The sequence below is a fragment of the Prionailurus viverrinus genome, chromosome B1, assembly GCF_022837055.1.
Source record: "Prionailurus viverrinus isolate Anna chromosome B1, UM_Priviv_1.0, whole genome shotgun sequence".
Classification (NCBI taxonomy): Eukaryota; Metazoa; Chordata; class Mammalia; order Carnivora; family Felidae; genus Prionailurus; species Prionailurus viverrinus.
Window position 1 is genome coordinate 50,589,796 of NC_062564.1, and position 25,313 is coordinate 50,615,108.

General features: G+C 38.7%; 1 protein-coding gene across 2 annotated transcripts in view; it reads right to left on the reverse strand.

The window, feature by feature from the left end:
* KIF13B (kinesin family member 13B) overlaps positions 1–25,313 on the reverse strand; it is a 203,584-nt gene that overhangs the window by 36,014 nt on the left and 142,257 nt on the right. For both annotated transcript variants that reach the window (XM_047854895.1, XM_047854894.1), the window contains exons 30-36: positions 24,826–24,950; positions 23,079–23,255; positions 19,933–20,025; positions 16,215–16,367; positions 15,125–15,202; positions 13,769–13,822; positions 2,068–2,179 (exon numbers count right to left, since the gene is read on the reverse strand). In XM_047854895.1, coding sequence (XP_047710851.1) covers positions 2,068–2,179; positions 13,769–13,822; positions 15,125–15,202; positions 16,215–16,367; positions 19,933–20,025; positions 23,079–23,255; positions 24,826–24,950 — 792 coding nt within the window. The remainder of the gene's footprint in view (positions 1–2,067; positions 2,180–13,768; positions 13,823–15,124; positions 15,203–16,214; positions 16,368–19,932; positions 20,026–23,078; positions 23,256–24,825; positions 24,951–25,313) is intronic.

Here is a 25,313-nt window from a genome sequence, read left to right on the forward strand (position 1 = left end):
ACTTGTCAAGTTAGATTAGAAAATAAGTTAGAGCTAACTATATGCTGACAAGATAGCAAATATTTGTTCATTTAAAGAGCGAATATAGCTAAAATTTTAAAGACTGAGAAAAGGAGACACCATTCAAACAATAAGCAAAAGAAAGTTGATGAGGCTATGTTAATATCAAGTGAGACAGATTTCAAAGTAAGAGAATTCCAAAGATATAAAGGGACATTTAATAATGATAGAAATATCACTTCATTGGGAAAAAATAATGTATATACCTAACAACAAAGTTCCTACAAGAATGATGTAAAAACAGATAAAATAAATGAAAAAGTAGGTAATTTTTCATAATCATATTTGGAGATTTAATGCCCTCTCTCAGTGATGGATAGGACAAATAGAAAAAAAATCAGTAGAAGGACAGACTATTTGAAGAACCGATCTGACTGAATAAGCTTATCAACCACACTGACCTGATATATACAGAATGCTATGCCCCCAAACAGAACAGACCTTCTTTCCAAGCATACATGGAATGTTTACCAAGGTAGAACATAATCTCAAAAACATTCCAAAAGACTGAAATATTAAAGAGTCTCTCTGATCATAAGGAAATCAAATAAGCAATCCATTAATAAAAAGATTCTCACCAGACATATGAAAATGAATTAACATGCTACCCAATAACTTACGAGTCAAAGAATAAATCAGAGGGAAATTAGAAAATATTTTGAATAGAATGAAAATGAAAGCACCATATTCCAAAATTTGTGAAATGCAGAAAGAAATAGAAATCCATGAAACAATCAAAAATAAAAACAAAATCAATGAAACAAAGTAAACAATGAAGAAAGTAAGACCAACTTTCGTTCTGAGAGAAGACTGAGAAAAATAAGACATGCCTCAAATGTACTCAAGAAAAACAGAAAGAAAACAAAAATTATCAAAAATAAAAAGGAGGGGTGCCTAGATGGCTCAGTTGGTTAAACATCTGGCTCTTGATTTCAGCTCAGGTCATGATCTCACAGCTTGTGAGATTGAGCCCCACATCCTGCTCTGTGCTGACAACGTGGAACCTGCCTGGGATTCTCTCACTCTCTCTCTCTCTCAAAATAAATAAATAAACATTAAAAAAAATTTTTAAATAAATAAATAAAAAGAAGGAATATCACAATAGATCCTATAAACATTAAAAGGGCAATAAAGGAACACCATAACATTTACTGAAATAAGAGTAATAATTTAGATGAAACAGAAAATTACCTGAAAAACATAACTTATGAAAACTGACTCACAAAGAAATACAAAAAGTTAAATAGCACTTTATTAAAGAAAATGAAGTCATAATTTAAAAGTTTCCCAAAGAGAAAATTCCAGGCCCAGATAGTGTCACTGGTGAATCCTGTCAAACATTTAAGGAAGAAGTAATACCAAGCTTATATAAAATCTTTCAGAAAAAAAGATGGTAAGGAAATATTTCCCAAGTCATTTTATGAGGCCAACATATTCATATCAAACCTAACTAAGGCATTATTATGAGAAAAGAGAAGTATTCATCATAGAACATAAACACAAAAATCCTTTACAGAAAGTTAGCAAGTAGAATAAAGAAGATATAAATGATAACACATCAAGTGGTATTTAGCACAGTAATACAGGATAAATTCAACATTCAAAAATCAATGTAACATGTTATAAACCAAAAAAGGGAAAAAATCAGATGAGCATTCACTAGTAGGATAGTAGTTACAGGGTAGGAAATTCTGTTTTAAAATTTGTCTGTTTGTTCATGTATGTTGTATGTATGTATGTATTTTGAGAGAGACAGAGAATGGGAGCAGAGGAGGGGCAGAGAGAGAGAAGGTGAGAGAGAATCCCAAGCAGGCTCCATGCTGTCAGCACAGAGCCTGATGCAGGGCTGGATCTCACATACTGTGAGATCATGACCTGAACCAAAACCAAGAGTTGGACGCTTAACCAACTGAGCCACCCAGGTGCCCCAGGAAATCCTGTTTTAAACTACTTCTGAAAGATGCTCAAATTCCATGACAGTGGTTGACAAATGAAAATGTAACCTACCTGGGTCGGGAGAATGGTTATTATGGGAACGGTCTGGGAGAGATGGGGCAACAGGAGCTATCCCTCTGGAAACTGCAGTTTGGGATACATCCTGTTGACTTTCCCACCGGCCCTGTTAAAAACAAAAACAGCAATTTTTATTCAAATCAAATAGTTGACAGAAAAACCTGAAGATATTTAAGAAAAACCTGTTATCATTTCTAAAGCTTTATTCCCTTTAAAGACATGACCGATTTGATTGTTTATGTACCTTTCCTCTTGTACTTTCATCTTTATAGTGCAAATTTCCCAAATACTAACAATACCTCAAATTTGGATCTCCTCTCCAGTTCACAATTCAGTCTCCTCAGCTCTGTTCTAACCTTCTGTCTGTAAATCATGCTGCTTCCCAGGAAATACAGATACATGAAGACATTCCTTTTGAAAACCTCCCTTACGTTCTGCCTCAGAGAGGCTATTTCTTTCTGCTCATCTGCCTCAAGATCCTTTCACTTCAGATTCTCAGCTGAGACTGAGGAAAAACTCTAATGGTGTAGGCTGTGTCTTCTCTCTTCTCCAGGGTGTATCTTCCCATCCATTCACACACCGTTCATGAAAGTAAAAATTCTAGAACAGTATATTACCAAGGCTCTTATTTTCAACACGCATTAAAGTTCCAGTTGAGCACAAATCAAGTAATCACCAGTTCCCAATAATGGAAGTCTCTGGATTAACAAATTTTATTGTAACCTAACTTATTTTGTAAATCCCCATTAAAAAGATTTCATTGCATAATACAAGAACACCACCAGTTGGGTGATGGAGTAAATGGTGATATCATCAAAGCACTTTTAACTTCAGTCCCATCTCGTAAAGAAATAAACCCCAACCAAATGCTAGAAGTACAACACCCAGTAATGGGGATGAGATGCAAATCTTATAAAAGCTTTAAGTTCCCTTTTGATCCTTTGATAATCACTCTGACTTCTTTTGTATCCAAGTTAAATAAGAGTATTTTACATTCGTTTAAGCTGGTATCCCACAGATGAGTGATGCTAACGACTTTTGAGTTCTCCTTAGTAATCGCCTGCAGAGTGAGTTCTTCACTGCTCCCAAAGATGGATGGAGGTAGAAAGACCTCTAAGGTTTCAGATACATATTGGAAACCTATCCACTTTTAGCAGCAACCTAAGTACTGATCATAAAATCAATAAGCCCTAAGTGATCTGGATCCTGTTTACCTCTGAGAATGCCACTTTTCCCTAGGAACTCTCTCAGCCCTTGATAGTTTTAAAAAAATGGTATGATGTTTTAGCATTAGGAAGCCAGGAAACAAAACAGACATGAAAAGATGATTAGGGAAACCATGAACTCTGAAATACTTCACTGTAGGAGCATTTGTGTTACTATGAATCACACACTCATTTACATACTTTAATGTTTCGTTAATGTCTTTTGCATTTAAATTTAATTGTCTGTCTGGGAAGCTGCAGCTTTGTGTATTCTGGGACATCACAATCAGGTAGCTGAACACTAAGGTCAATATTCTTTGGAGCTTCTCAGAGGAAGAAAAGCCTCATTCTTTGTTTACAGTGTTAAGCTCATGCAAGGTTGTTTTGAAGACAACTTACTTAATTTGAGAATAAATGTATTTTTGTGTTTCAGATTTCTCTTTCTTGTTTGGCAGCTGACATAGTGGCACTCTGTCCCTTAGGAAAACTAAGTAGCTGATTTGGAGTCAGCACCTCAGCCATTTGGTGTATAATGGTCCAATGACAAATAATGTTGGTGTCCTCTCTTCCCCCAAGGCACACTCGGGGCTCCGCTAGCTTCCCGAGTACTATTTCCCAGCTGGCACCCCCACACATAATGTTACTAACAAATCGGAATGGAAGCAATAACTTTTACTGCACCATATATTCAAATATCTCAAGTGAGAACATTTGAAAGGACGCACACAGTATATACATACTGCCTTAGCCATACCACTAGCCCTGTCAGATAATGAAAAATGGAAATACATTTCGCTTCATCCATCTACCTTAACCGTCATCTTAACCTTGAGGAATTCCACATGCTAACTATTCCCAGGTCTCACCAATCAAAGGCAGGGACACAGAGATCTGGGGTAGAACAGACGCTGCTTTAGAGGGAACAACAAATTTGGATGATAAACTGGGTACAACACTCCTCCCTCCTCTTTCTGACACCCACAGATCTCTGGGGAAACATTCTACTGAAATCATTCACTTATTCTTTTCCTCCTATAATGCATGTCCATTCTCTTGCCAGAAATGAAACCTGTGGTTCAGTGTGTAACTACACACACTGCCCCCCAGGGACAAGGCAATTACTGTCTTTCCAATAAATTTTACATCCCTGGCTGTTCCACAGTTATTCTCCCTTTACTAAAATGTTGGGGGAGCGGGGGGAGGTAGCATCCCAGTTACAGATACTTCAGAGGGAGATGAACTCAGGACAGTGAATAAATAGGACTTGGCCAAACACTAGATCATTCTGATCTCTTAGGAGCTCAGCTCTCAAAATGAAGAAAGTATGTATGTATGTATGTATACATATATATACATACATACCTGGAATCTAAAAAGATAAATCTGGGGTGCCTGGGTGGCTCGGTCGGTTAAGCATCCGACTTAGGCTCAGGTCATGATCTCACGGTCCGTGAGTTCGAGCCCCGCGTCAGGCTCTGTGCTGACCGCTCAGAGCCTGGAGCCTGTTTCAGATTCTGTGTCTCCCTCTCTCTCTGCCCCTCCCCTGTTCATGCTCTGTCTCTCTCTGTCTCAAAAATAAATAAACGTTAGGGGCGCCTGGGTGGCGCAGTCGGTTAAGCGTCCGACTTCAGCCAGGTCACGATCTCGCGGTCCGTGAGTTCGAGCCCCGCGTTGGGCTCTGGGCTGACAGCTCAGAGCCTGGAGCCTGTTTCCGATTCTGTGTCTCCCTCTCTCTCTGCCCCTCCCCCGTTCCTGCTCTGTCTCTCTCTGTCCCAAAAAATAAACGTTGGAAAAAAAAAAAATTTAAAAAATAAATAAATAAATAAATAAATAAATAAACGTTAAAATTAAAAAAAAAAAAAGATAAATCTGTGATTTGTTTCTAACATTCTACATGTCTATCAAACTTCAGAAATCAGCCAAGATGAGGATATACAAGGGAGAAAACTCCAGCTTTGTTTAAGATCTTTAAACTGCTTCATACTTATTAGGGATTATTTGTGCTAACAGGCTGAATTCAAAGAAATAAAACCCTATTTGAGACAGCAGTTATGTGTGGCTACCATCATGCTTAAAGACAAAATAAAACAGGGAAAACACAGAGGCTCTCAGCTTATTTGAGAACATGCTTAGGTCCTCCTGGTGCACCTAAAATTTCCGTTACTGCTCTTTCCAGACACAAATTCTTTAGGTTTTTCAGAAAGAGGTCTGTTTTTAATCAGGAAAGAGATAAAGAGGTAAAGAATGAGAAGTGCCAGTGACATTACAGGTCCAAAGGTGGCTTCCAATGCAACCAAAAAAGAAATGACTCATATTTGGCATCAGCCTTTACCTGTGCCACACTAAATCACTGCAGTTTTCAGGAAGGTGAGGCAGCCAAAACACACAAAAATCAGTTTTGTTAACTGAATATTCATTTAGGCATTTGGCTACTGCATCGAAAACTCCAATTGGAGGACAATAAACACAATATCTTACTAACTTAAAAAATATAAAAATTATAAAAAGTATAATTCCATCTAAAATGGCTTTAGAAATATCAATATTTTTAAGTTGACAGTGTTCCTTGCATCACAAAAGGTCTCAGTGCACAGCCAATTTTAGATGGAAAAACAAACAATCTGCTGAAATTAATTCTGCAAGCAAAGTCCATCTTGGTAGACTGGTCATAAAAAGCTTGCTAAGTTTTCATTATATCTATTAAAAAACTGGCTTACAATAATGACAGTAACAGTAAATAGTAGTAAATAGCAACATCACTGCAATTTTATATCTATCTATCTATCTACCTAGATAGATAGATAGATTTTTTCTATTTCTCAGTGCTCATCAAGATAAGTGTACTCTTAATCCCCTTTATCTATTTTACCCATCCTCACACCCACCTTCCTTCTGGCAACAGCCAGTTTGTTCTCTGTATTTAAGGGTCTGGTTTTTAAGGGTCTTTTTTTTTGTTATTGTTCGTTTACTGGAGGGGAGATGGGTGGGAGATGGGCTGAATGGGTGATGGGTATTAAACAGGGCACTTCTGATGAGCACTGGGTGTTTTATTTAAGTGATGAATTACTAAATTCTACACCTGAAATTAGTATTACACTGTATGTTAACTAACTGGAATTTAAATAAAAACTTGAGAAAAAAAAAAATGAATGATTGCTTTTAGGCCCTAAGGTGAACTTAAAAGTTGGGAGTGGTTCATCAAATTCCATTTATCTTTTTAAGATTAATTAGTCCATCAATTCAATCTTGGTGGAGCTCAGTACAGCAATTCCAATTCTAACATGGAGTAAGCATCAATAATAAGGGCATGTAAAATATGGCGAATTGCAAGGCCAAACTAGAGACTGTTTTAAAAGTAGCTCACCATCTCCTCTCATCTCCCCAAGAGCCCTAATCCTACGAACTCTCTGCCCTTGCCTCCCTCCCACACCGTTTAGTGTCACTTTGTCTGAAATGACTAATCTTTGCCATATCAACTGAAAATTAGGAGGAAAAGGGAGATGTGAACCTCTTCTGTGGCCTCTCCCCGCTTCTGAACATCATTTCATCTAACCTGAATGCTCCCATATTACACAGGGGAAAACAGCACATCAAAGTCTGTGGTCTATAATTCTGATTTCATAATCAAGGTCAGAGGGCTAGACACAGAAATGAATGGGACACAGAACCCAGAAATAGGCCCACACAAGTTTGCAAGGTAAATGTAACTAATATTCAAGTATTTCAAAACTCATTTTCTAGCATCTTAAGCAAGCATCATCAACTTCAGATTAAAATTATGTTTCTGACTCAACTCTCTTGTGCATTAAATACTTTCATTGCAAAGAAACCAAGATGGTCCTGCTAAGGAAAGTTCTGTGGTGTCAAAGAAATGCCCCAAGCACTTCTGCCATTTTTTTTTTTTTACTCCTCTTTCCCTGTCCCATGCTCGAGAAAAGGACATCTTACAAGTTCTCAAATATTTATTTATATTATTTGCTTAATATGAATTATTCCAACTTCTCACATTCCAGAGCCTTCTAAATTCAGTAAGATGTCTTAATTCCTGGGCTCTTTTCACAGATACTTTCACAGTCTTAGAATAAGAAACATTTGAAAGGAATCCTACATACTGACTACCAAAGTTATTTTTACAATAAAGAGCCAAAAAAATGATTACAGTGTCAAATTTAGTCATCTTATAAAAGCTACATTTAAAAATTCATTTTTTATAATTTTTAAAAATGTTTATTTATTTTTGAGAATGGGCGAGCATGAGCAGGGAAGGGCACAGAGAAGGAGACACAGAATCTGAAGCCGGCTCCGTGTTGTCAGCAAAGAGCCCGACATGGGGTTCAAACTCAGGAACTGTGAGATCATGACTTGAGCCAAAGTCAGATGCCTAACTGACAGAGCCACCCAGGTACCCCTAAAAATTCATTCTTATTCTCAAGGTAAAAACAAGCATGATACAAGTTTTAGGTAGTAGGATAGTATTTATATCCCACTCATCAGGAAAACCTAATGAATTAATTACCTCTCCCTGGATCTCTGAAAACTGAAGAATGCAGGAAGTTCCCCAAAGAAAAGAAAAGAAAAAAAAAATGAGTCTGAGATTTTTCAAAACAGTTTCTTTTAGGATTTTGTGTATAAATTGTTATAAATAAAGCAATTGGAGACCTCCTCAAACACTATACACAAGAGAACTCTTCCTACTTAAAAGAGTAGGAAGTAAAATTCTTCACTTCTGTTTTTTAAAGGGTGTTGAATTTTGACAAATGTTTTTCTCTGCTCCTATTGAGATTTTCATGCATACATGTTTTATTTATGTTATATATGCTTTTTAATTCTAATTTATTTTTTAAATAGCTAATATGTTCACATGATCCAAAAATCAAACAATAGAAAAAGGCATCACCTGCTCTTCCCCACACTTCCACCCTCTCTCCAGGCAGGTAAATAATGGTATTAGCTTCTTATATATCCTTGTAGGGTTTCGTAGGCATATGCAAGCAAATCTATACACAGTCACACACGCTTCTCTCCTGTCCCTTTTGTAATACAAATGGCAGCAAACTACTCTGCACTTAATTTTTTAATTTTAATTTTATTTTAATTTTCATGAACATACAGTGTAATATTGGTTTCAGGAGGAGAATTCAGTGATTCATCACTTACATACAACACCCAGTGTTCATCACAAGTGCCCTCCTTAATATCCATCACCCATCTAGACATCTCTCACCCACCTCCCTCTATCCACTCTGTTTGTTTTCTATCATTGTGCGCCTCTTATGGTTTGTTTCCTTCTCTCTTCCCTCCCTTCCCATATGTTTATATGTTTTGTTTCTTAAATTCCACATGAGTGAAATCATATTGCATTTGTCTTTCTCTGACTTATTTCACTCAGCATAATACACTCTAGCTCCATACACATTATTGTAAATGGCAAGATTTCATCCTTTTTGATGGCTGAGTAATATTCCATTGTATATACACCACATCTTCTTTATCCATTCATCAGTTGATGGACATTAGGGCTCTCTCCGTGGTCTGGCTATTGTGTGTGGTTTTTTTTAAGTTTTTTCTTTTATTTATTTTGAGAGATAAAATATGTACACATGTGAGTGCGAGAGAGTCGGGGAGGGTCAGTAAGAGAGGGAGAGAGAGAGAATCCCAAGCAAGCTCTGCAATTCACAAACCATGAGATCATGACCTGAGCTGAAGTCAAGAGTCAGATGTTTAACTGACTGAGCCCCCCAGGTCCCTCTCAGTTGGCTACTGTTGATAATGCTGCTATTAAACCTGGGGTGCATGTACCCTCTCAAATCCGTATTTTTGTATCCTCTGGGTAAATACCTAATAGTGCAATTGCTGGATCATAAGGTAGCTTTCTTTTTAGTTTTTTGAGGAACCTCCATACTGTTCCCCAGAGTGGCTGCACCAGTTTGCATTCCCACCAGCAGTCTGCACTTCATTTTTAATCATTAGGTATATCCTGGTTATTTTTCTATATTAGTACCTGGAAGGGCTCCTAATCATTCTTGCAGCTGCATAGTATCCCATTTATTTATGTGTGTGTGTGTGTGTGTGTGTGTGTTTCGCACGCGCATGCACATGTGCAGCATGTGCCCAGATAAAGTGTATTTAACCAGACCAAACCGATGGACATTTGCATCCAATCTGCTGCCATTATAAACAAAGTTTCGTGGACACTCTTGTCCATATCTCACTTCACATGTAGGTAAGCACTGCTACTGTGTAAAGGGATTCTGGTATTTTGTATGTCAATTAGTTAAAGCACCACCCGATCTTGAGGAATTCTATTATGGGTAGTGTTAAAAACAGGTTTTGAATACAAGGCCAATGCTGCATTTGAAAATGTTTTCCATTGTTTCCTTTAAAGGCCAGAGGGAGAGCCTCTGTTCCTTGCTGCTATTAGCAGGGAAAGGGTTTTGTTTTTGTTTTTGTTTTCTCGCTAGCAAGAAAATATAACTTTAAGAATATTTATTTTTCCTAAAAATCTTTTAAGAAGCTCTGCTTTAGATGATACAACTACTGAGGAACCCCTCCTCTGAAAATGGGGCAGCTACTCTGTACTCCCTTCTGAAGTGAGCCTAGAATCAAATCCTCTTTGCTTTATATTCTTTTCACTTAGTTTTCTAGCATCACGGATATAAGCCTCTATCAGCTGAATATCCTTACCCATTCAACAGATCCATCCCATAAAAATCAGTCTTAGAAACAGTTTTCTCCTCTCTTTCTCCTAGTGGAAAGCAAAAGGTTTCTAATTATGATGTATGGACATTTCATTCAACCTAGCGAGAAGTCCCAGGATGCCCACAGCAATGAGATGGTGACTAAAGCCCAGCTACACCTACTAACCTCAGGGCCCAGGGATGCCAAGAGTCCAAAAAGAGGTAAAATAATAGCTTCACAGCTGAACTGGGAGCAAAGTTAGTAATGGCAAGCTGGCACCTTCCGTTTTCCCTGACAATACTTCCAGAGGGTGGGGAACGCTATGGTTGGGGAGAAGCAACTGAAGCCAAATTTTGAGGAAGATTGCCAACTGCTGCCATGGGAAAAAAGAGGCATTTAACTTGTTTGAAGTGTATGACAACTACTAATATACACTGAAATAGAGTGGAGGGATCCAAATCCTTGTTGCTGTGATGGCACCATGACACCAGTAAAACCTGAGAGGGTGAAAATCAGACTTTCCTCATTTTCACTAAGTTACTCAGGGACCCCAAGAGGTCAAGATGACTAAAAAAGGAAGGTCCTCAGTAGAGTAACAAAAATGTGTAATGTTACAGTTATTCACTTAATATGATAGGTCCTGCTAACTTCTCCCCAACCCTCCACAGAAATTGCCATGGGAAAGGCTCCAAAAATCTCTTCACTGTCACATCTGAAACAGTCTTTTCAGTCCTCATCTTGCGGTCCCTGAGGAAACTGGAAGGAGTCCTTCTTCAAACTTAAAAAGTCCTTTCTGCCCAGTTTCCAAGCCACTCTCTGTGGGGTCTTCTTTCCTCTTTGGGGACTCCTTCTCCATCAGCCAGGCCAGCTTCTCCTCGGGCACATGCTCGTGAGTATTATCAAGCCCCTGAGCTCAGCCTTTATTTAGATCTAAGTCCTCACTCAGTTGTTCAGCTATGCCCCTCAGCTCCCTAATCTGTCTTCTGCCCAGGCTTCCAGACCCTTCAACTGGCACAGACACCTTATGTCAAAAATTGAACTAAATCATTTTCTGCCCCAAACTTGTCCCTCCTACAGTTCATCTCTCCATTCTGTCACCTTTGTCTCCTCCCTTGCCCAACCTCATTCTTCAGGTCCTCAGAGTTCTAGACATTCTCTCTTTAATATACCTGAACCGCTCTCCCTCTCCCTCCCACTGCTGAATCTACTCCCCTGATCTCCTCCATCCTCCAATTAAATTTTTTTCACACTTTTACATTGATAACTGTATGTATTTGTACTACATCCATTATTCTAATGTAATTTTATAGGCCACAACCAGGAACCCAAGTGGGGTTTAGGTGGACTGTTAAAAAATACTTTCCACTTCAACTTTAACCATGTTTCTGCCATTACTCCTTCAGCAGCTACCTGCCTCCCCATTACTCCTCGGCACAAAATGTTAGAACTTCTATAATCAGGCCCCTTTCCTCTGGGTTCTACCCCCCAGTACCCCACCCCCCACCTTCTTTCAGTCACAATGCATGCACTGTCATGAACTTAGCAAGCTTTTTCATCCCTCCATGTTTTTGTTCACACTGCTGCTTTGACTCCTTCCCTGCCTTGGGTGGACTTCATTATTCTTCAGCTTACAGGGATTATCACCTCTCTGCAGCCTCTCCTGATCTGTGAATACTGCCTATAAAAGTGTCCACTCCCTCCTTTGGTCTCCTACTTTATCATACTTCTAGTATAGCATCCATGTTCCCTTACTCCATTTATTTGTGATTTAGATGAAGCACAATAATTTTCTTTCAAGTGATGATATTATTTAAACATAAGGAAATCGGGGTAGATAGAAAATTTTGGCCATTTCTTTCAAGGAATTTATAATATAATTGAGAATTTGGGTTAGAAGTAATGTAAAAAATGCAAAAGTCATGTTTTTTTTCTTTATATTTTCCTTAAAGTATTTAATTTATTTACATTAAAAAATAATGACATAATCAATTTCCCAAAATCTCAGCTTTGTTCTGGTAATCACAACTTATGCTGTGTTTATCAAGAACAAATCAGGGGTGCCTGTGTGGCTCAACTGATTAAGCTCAGTTGATTACGGGGTGTCTGACTTCGGCTCGGGTCATGATCTCACATTTGCGTTGACAGCTCAGAGCCTGGAGGCTGCTTTGGATTCTGTGTCTCCCTCTCTCTGCCTCTCCCCGACTCATGCTCTGTCTCTCTCTCTCTCTCTCTCTCAAAAATAGATAAACGTTGGGGCGCCTGGGTGGCTCAGTCGGTTAAGCGGCCGACTTCGGCTCAGGTCACGATCTCGCGGTCTGTGAGTTCGAGCCCCGCGTCGGGCTCTGTGCTGACAGCTCAGAGTCTGGAGCCTGTTTCGGATTCTGTGTCTCCCTCTCTCTCTGCCCCTCCCCAGTTCATGCTGTGTCTCTCTCTGTCTCAAAAATAAATAAAAACGTTAAAAAAAAAAATTAAAAAAAAAAAAATAGATAAATGTTAAAAAAAAAAAAAAAGAACTAATCAAACCCATCACTGGATCAGTGTAAAGGAGTAGTACTTAGTACACTTTGAGATACATGGTAGGTGATTAGTAAATTAATAAGCTAGAGAGAAACTTATATGTCTATAAACATATATATATAGCTCATTTTTCAGATCTAGGTTACTAGAAGTTTGCCTAAAATAATAGTGTGTGTATATATATATATATACATACACATATACATATATACATATATATGTACATACATACATATATACATATATATGTGTACATACATACATATATATACATATATACATACATATATATACACATATATATGTACATACATATGTATATATGTATATGTATATACACACATTTTTATGTATTATTTCAGGTAAACTCCTAGTAACCTAGATCTTAAGAATGAGTCTAATTATTCATCAAGTTAATTGTTCTTTTTCTTAAGTTTTCATGAGGAAAATTTCAAATGCACAAAAACAGAGTGTAGAATAACAAAAGTAGAAAGGATAGTATAATGAATCCCATGCAGCTATAACAATTATCAGTAAATAGTCCATCTTTTTTTAATCTATACCCCTGTCCTCTCCCTCAGATTATTTTCAAACAAATGCCTGGCATCAGGCTATTTTATAAGATACTTTTTATAAGTCACTTTTAACCTCCTCAAGGGTTAAGATACCAGTACAGGGCTTGTTGCCCACAGTTGGTTGAATGTCACAATATCTAACCAGGTCCCCCAAAAAAAACATCAGACACAAAAAATACTGTGATATAGGACATCCAGTTATAACAATTTCAAGTGTGATCCCTTTAAGTAAATGATAAAGAATTATCTATGCTTAAAAGTCTCTTAAATTGGGGAACACTACATTAACAATGAATAAATTCCAGCTAACAAAAGTTCTATTCCCTTATTTTTCTTTCTTCCAGCAAATTAACTCTCAGATAAAATCTTCTTATTCTTCACAGATGTGTAATCATTCCATCGACATTTTACTATTAAAAATCTGATTCGAAGTTCTTTTATTGACACAAACAGGAAGATTATTTTAAGTAGAAACATGAACCTGAGTAATAATATTGGGGTTTAACCCTTAAAGAGTAGAGTAATAAGGCATAGTAAACCTTAATTTAACTGGCAAATAAAAAGAAATGAACTCTGAACACTTTCAAATAAATTTCACACAGTATAGAAGAGAAGGAGAAATTCTGACACGCAAAACTAGCGTGTGGTATTTGAGCAGGGGAAGCTGAATGGGCAACTAACTGTTCTAAGACTGACAGAAAACAAGTTATAAACACTTACCTTGTTGCTGCCTAGACTGTAGAATGGAATAAGGTCTTGTCGGCTGCCAGACAACTGAAGAAGAAATACAGAGGGTGTTAGTCCTTTATGTGAGAAAGTATATAAATCTACAGTCCTGGAAATACAAGAATTTGAAAACCAAATCAACAGGACGTTAAAGTCTGATAGCAGAGACGTTGTGGAGACCAAAGCTGTAAACCAGGCTAGCGTAAACTTTGGGATGTTATTAGGCACAATTTTTTTTTTCTTTTTAACTGAATGCAACTTTAAGGCAGAAGGCTTGTGTAAGATCAGATACCCCATTTACACTGAGGCAACAACTGGCTGGGCCTGAGTAAGGGTACTTAATCTGTGTTTCCCCTTCTATTGAAAGGATACCAGGTTACTGGTTATCTTACCATGTCCTGATCTTAGGACTTCCTTCTCTGGGTATTCGTAGCAGATGTATAGACACAAGCTATTTAATTTTAAACCATAGGATTCTAAATGCCAAACCTCTGCAAGTATCTCTGCATTTTGATGTGTCATTTTCTAAAGAAATGAGAAGATTTTAAGTTGAAATAAAATGATATTTCTTACTGTCTGAGAATGTTCCCAATCTTTCAGTCTGAGATCATTAGTGATGTCATTTGGTCACTCGGAGGCCCCATGTGCCCTCCCATCTGATACTCTCCCTACCTGTCACTATGGTCTCTCAAACACTAAGGTTAAAGGTCAGCTGCTCTTTACAATGTTTGTACTGTGGTTTTCCTTAGTGCAAAATTCAGACAAAGGTAGTATTTTTCATACCCACATCTTTGTCAGAAGTAAGGAAAGGAAAGATAAATCACAGGGCCACAATCATATTTCTTTGTGAAGAATTATTTGTATGCTTAATATGCACATAAATTATATCTATGCTTCAAAAAACAACAATAAACTTAAGACACTGTTATGAAACAAACCTAACTTATTTTACTCATTTATGCTACCCTGGATGGCCTTTCAGCAACTGAGTTTGTAAACCGAGTCCAGACTTCTCAATTTAAAAGTAATGAAGTTAGGCCCAGAAAATTCAAATGACTTACACAAAGCACTTGGCTAGTTTTGCTTTAGTTCAACACACACTCACTGAACACCCAGTCACTGTGCTAGGCACTGCTCATACAAAAATAAAGGAGAGACATTAGAAACATACTTTAATGGATACTTTCCTTACCACACTGGCTAGCACAGGAGCACAGTCGCTACATCAGTTCAGAGAAGGAAATGATACCCGAGATGAGAGTTACAAGGATGGAGAAGAGTTATCCAAGCAAAGAAGAAAAGGGAAGGAGAGCCCAGGCAGAGCACCAAATGGGGAGTCCATGTACTCACTCTGTTCACATTTGGAGAGCTAATACTCCTCCTACTCAGTTTCCCCTTTCCTGTCAACTGTTCCTTCACTGTAACTTCCTGTCAGAAAATGTACACAGGAAAAACACGTATCTGAGACAGACCTCCAAAGCAATGGCATGTAAAGCAGTCTTTGAGCTACTATCTCTACACACACGTTCCTCGTTCTTTAAATAATGGCTGTTACTTCACATGGTGGAATGACCCAATTCCAATCACTGTGGAATATTCAAAGTTAATTATATAGCTGTTGGTTACTTAGATCACTCTTTTATCTCTTGATGGCCCCCTTGAAGCTGGCCAGAAGTTAGTTCCAGGAGAAAGATCATGAAAATTAGATCATTCACTTTTATTTTTCATTAGGATCTTTGGTTAGAAATAATAAAAGTCTCGATATTGCTATGTAAAATGAGGTTTAAGGTTCCACTAAGGATTAGGTTTACTGCTGGCATCTCTATTATCCCTTCTAGAGAACCACTCTAAGGCTGTGGCTGGCATATCCAGCTAAGCAAAGAAGGGTCCATTCTGCCTCATACCTACGTATTTCTTCCACAACATTCTTGTCCATTACCAAAGAGTTTTTAAAATAATTCTTCACGGGGCGCCTGGGTGGCGCAGTCGGTTAAGCGTCTGACTTCAGCCAGGTCACGATCTCGCGGTCCGGGAGTTCGAGCCCCGCGTCAGGCTCTGGGCTGATGGCTCGGAGCCTGGAGCCTGTTTCCGATTCTGTGTCTCCCTCTCTCTCTGCCCCTCCCCCGTTCATGCTCTGTCTCTCTCTGTCCCAAAAATAAATAAACGTTGAAAAAAAAAAAATAATTCTTCAGCCAGAGAGAGTTAAATATTTTCTCCCATTAACTCAAGGCAACTAGACACCATTTAGTGTACTGGGAAAAGTAACTTCCCAGTATAGCTTTTGTATGTTCCAAGACTTAACTGATAAGTTGAATCTAAATTAATATGCCCCACTTAAACAGATGCTTCAAAGGTTTGGATGTAACAATCCTGTGAATTGTAGAGAGGCAAAGAGAATCAGGCTGGGTCAGCACCACTGCTACCAGCTCTGTTGGCTAACCTGGCGAAGACGATCCAAAGTGAGAAGGTTCTCCACAGCCAGCACACTTCTGAGGTATTTTTCAATATAAGCCTCTGAGTCAGCAGAAGCGGTGTTTTCAACATTAGCTGCCATTCTTGCTAATGTTTCTCGTTCCTCTACTCCCTGGGCATCCTGGAGAACAGAAAGTTGTGTATTAAAATTAAGTACTTGGTAGAAGAAAACATAAAAGCTTCTTCATCTATACAAGTACACACACACACAGAGTACTGAACTAAATGGGACATATTCCAAAACTCCACTTTACTGCCAGCTTTCAGAACTCAAAACGCATTTCCCCACAGAAATTACGGTATGAATTGGTGGTTAGGTTAACTTGAAAGGTTAACACAGTGCCACTGAAACACAGCACATTCTCAATAAAATTGTCCTCTGCTATGTTTCTGTTGCAAACAGAAATGTTACTGGTTACAAAGGATTTGGTGGAAATAGCTGGAAATATACCACCACCACAATACTTCAGAAATACATGATGAGGGGCAAGAGAGAGGAACAAGAAGCTGGGGTGACAGCAGGACAGGGGTCAGGTCCAAATAACTCCAGTAGGAGGCAGACACAGGTATGGAGAAGAAGAATGCAAAGGAAGGTTGGCTTTCCACCCGTTCCCTAAGCAGCAGACCACGGACTACACGTCCAAGAAGTAGCAGTTTTTAAAACTGGTCTCAGTCCTCAACTCTGGAGTGAGACAGGCCAAAGGCAGCATTGCACCCACCAAGAAGAAAAGTATCCTGGGAAATTCTCACTTGCTGTGCTCTTGCCAAGAGCCCATCCCTGCTCCTCTGACATGGGCGGCCCGTGCAGATAAACAAGATGTTCACAAGTCAGGGAGGGACGTTGTTAATGTATTTAATCATGTCAAGCAAGCTTGGCTCCTAACAAATTACTCTATTCAGAGAAAATCTGATACTTTATTAACTTGCGAATTTGTCAGAATAATGTCAAAACCCACAAAATATATATCCATATGCCACTGCATCTTTAGATGTCATCAACTTTAAGGAAAAGAAAAACATTATTTTATATACCACTAAGGAGAAAAGAAAAAAATTCTGCCAATTAATTTTAAGATATCAATTATTAAACACATTCTAACGTCAAAAATATTTTTTAAAATTTAAATAAGCTTTAAGAACAGATAAAATGTGGAAGAATCTGGAAGGTGGCTTAACTTCACAAAACTTCTGTCTCCTACCACTATAGGATTCATTTGAGCCTTTTAATAACTCTGAAAAGAAGCAATCATCCTCATTTCATGGATGAGGAAAGATGAAGGCCACGTAATTGGCAAGAGAGTCAAGATTAGAACTTAGGTCCCCTGATACTCCTGACAAAGTAGTCCTTTTACCTCTCAACACACAATACTTCTTGGTGTCTGAAGGTAACAGGCATTATCCTGATTTTATAAGAAAAGGGAAACTTGAGTTTTATAGAAACAGATACACTCATGTTACCCATGTCCCTATCAAGATACAAAACATTTCCATTACTTCAGAAAGTTCACTTACGGGCTACCCTTCCCCCCAAGGCAAGGTAATTTCTTTCACTACAGATTAGTTTCACCAGTTTTAGAATTTCACATAAATGGAATCATCCTTTCTTGTGTCTGGCTTCTTACATTCAGCATAATGATTCTGGATTCACTGAAGAAGTTCATTTCTTTGTGTAGCTAAGTGATAGTCCACACTATGGATATACCACAATTTGCTTATCCATTCATCCGCTAATGGATGTTTGGATTGTTTCCAGTTTTGGGTTCCTCTGGATTCAGCTGCTATGAGCATTCCTATACACATCTCTATGATACACATGGTCACTTCTCTTGAGTAAGCACCTAGAGGTGGAATTACTGGGTCCTGGGGTAGACAGTTGAAACCATTTCCTATTCTCTGGCCTACCATCAGTTCTTTTGCCACCAAGCTCTCATAGCTGCTATAACAGGGAACACAGAGAACTTTTCAAGGATTTTTCATGATGAAACCTAGCTCCTTGAGGAATCTTTTTGTTTCTAAATAAAAAATAAACTAAGTGTAGTCCTTTTCCTGTTAAGTTTTAAGTCTCGCTGTTCCTTTTTCTTTATCATCAGGATTTGATAATGTGAAAATAACACTTGCCAACTTAGATGTTTAGATAATTATTAACAAGCAGCCCAACCACATGAGGTCATATGCTTCTCTCTCAATGGATCCCCCTGCATTTCCTCCCTTTGAAAAATGTATCACTCAGGGAATAAAAGCACCTTTAAAGAGGATAAGGAACCTACAGTTGGGAGGGGATGAGACAGGAGGGGAAGGAAAATGAGAGAAATGGAAAAATGGAAGAGAGTTCACTACAGCAGTCATTGTTTCTCAACTGCATTCAAACCATGTATAGAGTTAAGGTATGAAACAACCAGAAAGACATAAAACATTCAGACACAGAGAATAAACACTGCATCTCTTGCTGAGCATATAAGTATACAAAGAATAATCGACTACAGACCTAAGATTTTGCAGCTAGTCTAACTCTGAAAACAGACTTATTTTTAAAATGTGCAGCAGGCTCCAAATTAAACAGTTAAACAGCTAATACTTACTATGTAAGTCTAACACTTTGGAGATCCAGTACAAGACTTCCTGCGGTATAAGAAATCTAAAGCAGAGCCTAAGCACTATATAATCTTTTCACCCTTCCAAAAACTCACTGCTTAGAATACATTTTGTCCACCTATTGTTCACTCAACAGAATCAACAACTTCCAGCACTCAAAAATGAAGCGTAGGGTGCTGATGTGGACCGTGTGGTTAGTAGGGAGTGTCCACTCCCAGCGCACTCTCCCACTCTTCACTCCCTAGGAAAGTATAATCTGCACCTCCTCACTCCTCGATTCTGGATGGTGAGCGTGACAGACGGGACCGCTCTGATTTCCCTTTTGCAGAGTCCTTTTCTAAGAACCCTCATGTCTTCCTACCCCTGTAAGGAAGGCCTCCATTGCCAGCTGTGTCGAAGACCAGGTGAATAAATCTGGGATTAAATATTAGGAAGCAAATGAAAACTACATCGTCCAGCAAGCTTCTGTCCGGGGGTATTTGAAACTACATTTGTTTGATTCCTATGGCTCTCTCAGTTCAGAAAGTGAAATAAGGAAAGGAAAATAATAATAGGATCTATAATAATGGTAATTACAATTTACTGCTCTGTGTGTGTGTACAACATCCTTAAAACACAACCCTGTACAGAGGTATCACTAACCCAATTTGATAAATGAAAAAATTGAGGCTCAAAGTAACTCATTAAGTGCACCTCACTGAGAGGTGATGAAAGTAAGATTTCTGTGTGATTCCAAAATGAATCTCCAAAGCTTGAATCTCTATTTTGAGCTATGTTGCTTCCCTTTGAGGGTTACAATATTGTTATCTTATGTCTACTAGAAATGAAAAGGAGTGCTGTCTTCTAGGAGTATTGATTTGCTTTTCAAAAGAAAGTTCTTCTTCAACAAAATACTAAAACCAGAACCTTTGAAGCCACAAGTACATTTTACTATGAATCACATTAAGATTAGAAAATTCCTCTACAAACCTACAGCATTTGCCTAAACACACATTTTCATGGACTATGTATTTCTTGGGTAGGTGACTTTTCAGGGACGTAGCTCTTTTTACATGTTTATTTTTAGTAAACTCAAATTTTGTACAATCCTTCACCTCTGGAATATTGGAGACAATCTCAAAAGTCACTCCACAGCCAGGAATAGAACTTCGATGTGACATCTTTTTTAGGAGACTCTGAGCAAAACCCTAGAGAAAAACAAAACAGAAAGATATGGTTTCCTACCTCAAAAACTGAGTGTTCATTAACAAAGCATAAGGGATACTGCATTCATTCTAACAAAAAGAAACAGAGTATATTTCCAACATAAGCAAGCTGAAATCCAAATCACTAAATAGAGACTCCTCAACTTCATTTTAGTGCACAAAACCAATTTATTAGATTCTTGCTGAGTGACAGGTGCTAGACCCATTATATGAAGAGTATAAACCCAAAACTCTGGAAACAGACACTGGGCATCTGGTTTAGCTCTGCTTAAAGGCTACAGAAAAAAAAGACTGTTGACTTCAACACAATAAAGTGACCTTCTGAGATGTAAGCAAGGACTGGTACTCTTATACTTTTTTTTTTCCAGTACAATGGACATCTTGCAGCATGAATATTGACAAGTTCAGGCATTAAATTCTTGACCAAAGCAGGATCGTTATGAAGAATGATTTAAGAGTGCATGGTCATTGTTTATGCTGACTGTGCTCTTTGCACAGTTAAGAATTGAACTGTTGAATTAATGCATAGATGACTCATTTGAAGATGCTGCTAAGACTGAACATCCTGTAGAGGTTGAAGAGAGCAGGGATGAGGGCAGAATACAATTGGTGAATCAAGATAAGAAGAAGAGAGAATATTAAACTGATGCCCAACTTTTTCCCTCACTCAAAAGGGAAGCAGGAAATATGTGAGAACCTCCGAAAAAAAATAGAAAAATCCAGCTGTTTGGTCCTAGAAGTACATATTTTCACAAACCTCCTTAATAATAATTTCTCTCCTCTTCAGTGATCTATAGTTAACTTTTTAAAAGACTGTAACTTTTATGGGGCACCTGGGTGGCTCAGTTAAGCCTCTCTTGATTTCGGCTCAGGTCATGATATCCCAGTCTGTGGGTTCGATCCCTAAAGCAGGCTCTGTGCTGACACCATGGAGCCTGCTTCGGATTCTCTCTCTCCCTCTCTCTCTCTCTGCCTCTCCCCTGTTTGCTCTCTCTCTCTGTCTCTCACAAAATAAATAAATAAGCATGAAGAAAAAAATAAGAATAAAAATTAAAAAATAAAAATTAAAAAATAAAATAAAAACTGTAGTTTTAGAATGCAAACAGACCACTGATTTCAGCCCTTCATTCTACCCACTTCAGCCTTGCAATGTTGAGCCACTGCCAATTACACTGGTCAGAGCTCAGCTGTAGGTTTGTTTTCTTTTTAACAGGTGGAGATGGAAGGTGTGGGTGCTGTTGTTACCTACTTTTTGCTTTCCTTCTGTATGGAACTACTGAAGCTGATTTGCACACATTAGCGTCATAAGGAAGTCCCTGTTCTTGTATAAAGAAGCAAATTTTGGGAATGAAGTATCTGAAATCAGGAGGGAAACTGGCATGCCCTAAAACACTATTACATCATTCAGCATCAATTTGATAATGTCAAGTCATTTCAACCAAGGAAAAAAATGTGGCAACTTCTTGTCGCTATAATAAAAAATAAAAAATAAAAACAAACTAGAGAAACACACACACACACACACACACACACACACACACACACACACACACCAGAAGGAGTTCAGTGATGCCATGATGCACCCTTTCTGTTAAGGATTCTGTGGGGCTGGTGGTTGTCCCAGGGCAGTCTCAGTGCCTGGCAACCAGAATGTCTAGCTCAGGCATGGCAAATCGCTCTTCAAAACGCTCAAGAGCAACACGTCTTTTTCAATCCCTTAAAGACTTCCGAGAAAAGAGAGATGGAGAAGAGTGAACGGGAGCCACACCATATACGTCTAGCTAACCCGATGACCTGGATTTTATTGATGCTGGATTGCCAAGCTAAAGAGCTGCAATTTTAACAGCATTACCGCCAGTCTTCATTTCAAAGATTGATATCAGTGTGACATTTAGAACTAAAGATTAATTTTTAGGGGTGGAGATTACATCTAGGACTCTGTCAACCATGACTGTGCTCTTTTAAATGAAAAGATTTCTTTTCATATGTCCTGGTTTTAGTCAGTGTACTGAGAAGGCCTCAAAAAAAAAAAAAAATGAGCACAGTTAAAAGAATCTCCAGAATGAGCCTCCCAAGTCCTATATTTGCAAAGCCAATGAAAGAAACAGTTTATACCCTTACCTAGAAGTTTTCTACTAACCCCAGTCACATGGCACAAGGTCCTTCCTGATCCAGCTGCAACTGCGTGGCCAGCCACGGACCTGGCCCCCCCCCCTACCCCGGCACACCTGTCAACACTCTGCTTCTCGTGGTCTGAGCCCTCCATGCCCTGTCCCTCCTCACTACCCCTGCACATGTGTTATCTCCTCTCCACAGAAGAGTCAATTCCTCCTCTGCCTGCCTAACTCCCCTGTCTGTAAAGGAGTGGCTCACATGCTACCCCCCTCTCTGACACCTGCTCTGACTCCCTTGGTGTGAATTCTCCATCCCTTGGCCTGCAGCCTTCCAGCACTCAGGGAGCACTGGCATTACAGCACTAACCCAACAGAGACAGATCACCTGTTCATATATGTCTACATACACCAACGGACACTAGCTATTTCAAGATGCAGACTACTTCTAACTTATCCTGTTACCCAAAGCTTGACAGAGTACACTCTCTAAATACATGAATCAGTGAATTAGCAGAGATGACTGAAACGGAAGAAAGAGATGCAAAGCGGAGGGTAAGATGTCCAAACAACAGCAAACCTACAGAGAACCTTCACATCTTGCGTGACCCAAACGAAAAGTCAAAAAACAAAACAGTGAATTTCACTTTGACTGGGCTCTGTGGCAGCGAAAAGGATGGCATTAATTTGTGACTATGTAATCAGAAAGACTGATTGTAACAACTTAATGTTGTCTTGGAGAAGTCGGGATGGAATGTGCCAGAACGAAGCAGGCACAGTTACAAGACAGTAACAGGCACGCTGAAGAGAAAATGCTTCATAGAGTCTACTTAGATGAGAGGCCAGAACAATCATTCCCTGGCCCTGCCCTCAACGTCAGACCTGTGATTAAAGTCATTTCTTCAACGAGGATTAATGACTCACCTGCCGGCCATGAACATTGACACAAATTCGTTTCCGTAACACTAACTGCATGTCAGCTGGATGGCTGAGCTGGACTGTCACCCGCACAATCAGATACACTCGCTCATCCGCAGGGGTGCCTTTACTGAGCTGAGGACAGCTGTGCACTGCAGAGTCCCAAGAGGCTTCTGCTCTCACCTGCAGAGACAGAAAGAACATACTTTTCCCTCTCCTCCTGGAAAAACAAAACAAAACAAAACAAACAACAACAACAAAAAAACAACCTCACGAGGAAACATCTTGACTTGGCTATAGTCCTACAGGCTGGTCATGAGTGCAGATGTACTAGAACCTCCCTGAAAAGCTATGGGATAGGAAGATATGGTCTCCATCACCCTAGTCTGGGAAGAACAGAGCATGATGTTCCTGGCTGGCTGGCTTTTAAAATGTTTTTATTTTGAAAAATGCTCAAACAAAAGTGCAAATTCAGGACAATGAACTCCTGTATATCTTCCATCTAGAATCATCAGCTGCTCAGGACAATGAACTCCTGTGTATCTTCCATCTACAATCATCAGCTGTTAATATTTTGCCACTTTTCCTTTCTCTTTCTCGCAACACATATACACGCAGTATTATTTTTTTGCTGCACTACTTTAGAGGAAGTTACAGACTTGTAACTCTACATGCCTACATACATTAACAAGTATCTTCTAACAGCAGGTACATCCTCTGACTTAACCATAGGACAATCATATTCAGGAAATTTAACATCAATAAAATACTATTATATAATACATAGTCTACATTCAAGTCTTTCAGCTGTTCCAATCCAGGATCACTAACTGCATTTAGAGGTCATGTCCCTTTAGTCCATGTCAATCTGGAATGGTTCCCCACCCTTTCTTTGTTGCTCATGACACTGACTTATTAAAGAATGTACAGAATTGTACAGAATGTATCACAGTTGGGTTTGTTGTCTTTTTCCCTGCTATTAAAGTTTTGCATCTTAGGAATACCACTAAGTGATAATGTGCCCTAAGCATCACATCAGCTTTCCTTGTGTAAACTATTTTATTGTTTTTCCGATATACTCAAAATTAGAAAATAAGCTCCCACTATATACCCATCACCTGGATTCAAACATTAGCTAGATTTTGCCACACTGACTTCATCTTTTTTCTCCTCTTTAAAAAGCCTTTACCACAGGGCCACCTGGGTGGCTCAGTCGGTTAAGTGACTGACTCTTGATCTTGGCTCAGGTTATGATCTCACAATTGGTGAGGTTATGATCTCACAGTTGGTGGGTTCGAGCCCTGCATCAGGCTCTGTACTGACAGCACAGAGCTTGAGATTGTCTCTCTCCCTCTCTCTCTGCCCCTCCCTTTTCATGCTTTCTCTCTCTCTCTCTCTCTCAAAATAAATAAACTTAAGAAAAAAAAAGTCTTTAGTAAAGAATTTCAAAGCAAATCCCAAACATCATGTCGGTTTATGATGGACCAAAGCTGACCTGAACTATGAATACTAACAGAGAGAGAGAGATCCTTTACCAGGAGGGGAAATAAATGGCAAATGGATGTAATTTGACCATCTACTCCTTCTGGAAGCGGTTCCAATCTTTCTGGAAGTCGTAATGAAAGGTTTTCATTTATGCATCTTGACAAATGTAAGCATTAAAGTGATTACATTGCTGATTGTTTAAAAAGACTCAAGGAAAGGTTAAAGAAACTACTTTTCATCTGATTTTCCCTAGTTATGCTTTGTTTACCTCTCCATCATGCTGTTTTACAATCTGCAGTTCAAAGAACTCATCCTCTTCTTCTCCAGTGAGGGTAGCATCCCATCCACCAGCTTCTGGGTCATCAAGATTATCCTGGGAACTGAAATCATCAGCTAAAAGCAAAGAAGTTCCATTAAATACAGAGATCATTTTAAGGGATAACCCTTACCAGCTAAATTTCAATGTGCTTGGTATTAAAATTCTACTGCCTCAAATTTCATTTGCTTTTGGCTCTAAAATCTTACAGGACATGGAAGAGGACCATTAAACAGTTCTTAGAGATGGATAGACTCTCAAGAAATTATCTTATCCAATCTCTTACCTTTATGCTTTATTTTACATGGAAGGAAAATGAAGCCAAGATACCCAAGAGGTTATTCAAGGTCAGCCCATAAATGTTAATGATAGGATTATAACTGAAATTCCCTATTTTTTAGTGCATTGAAAAATGAGAAGCGAGAGTGATTCCAATTATC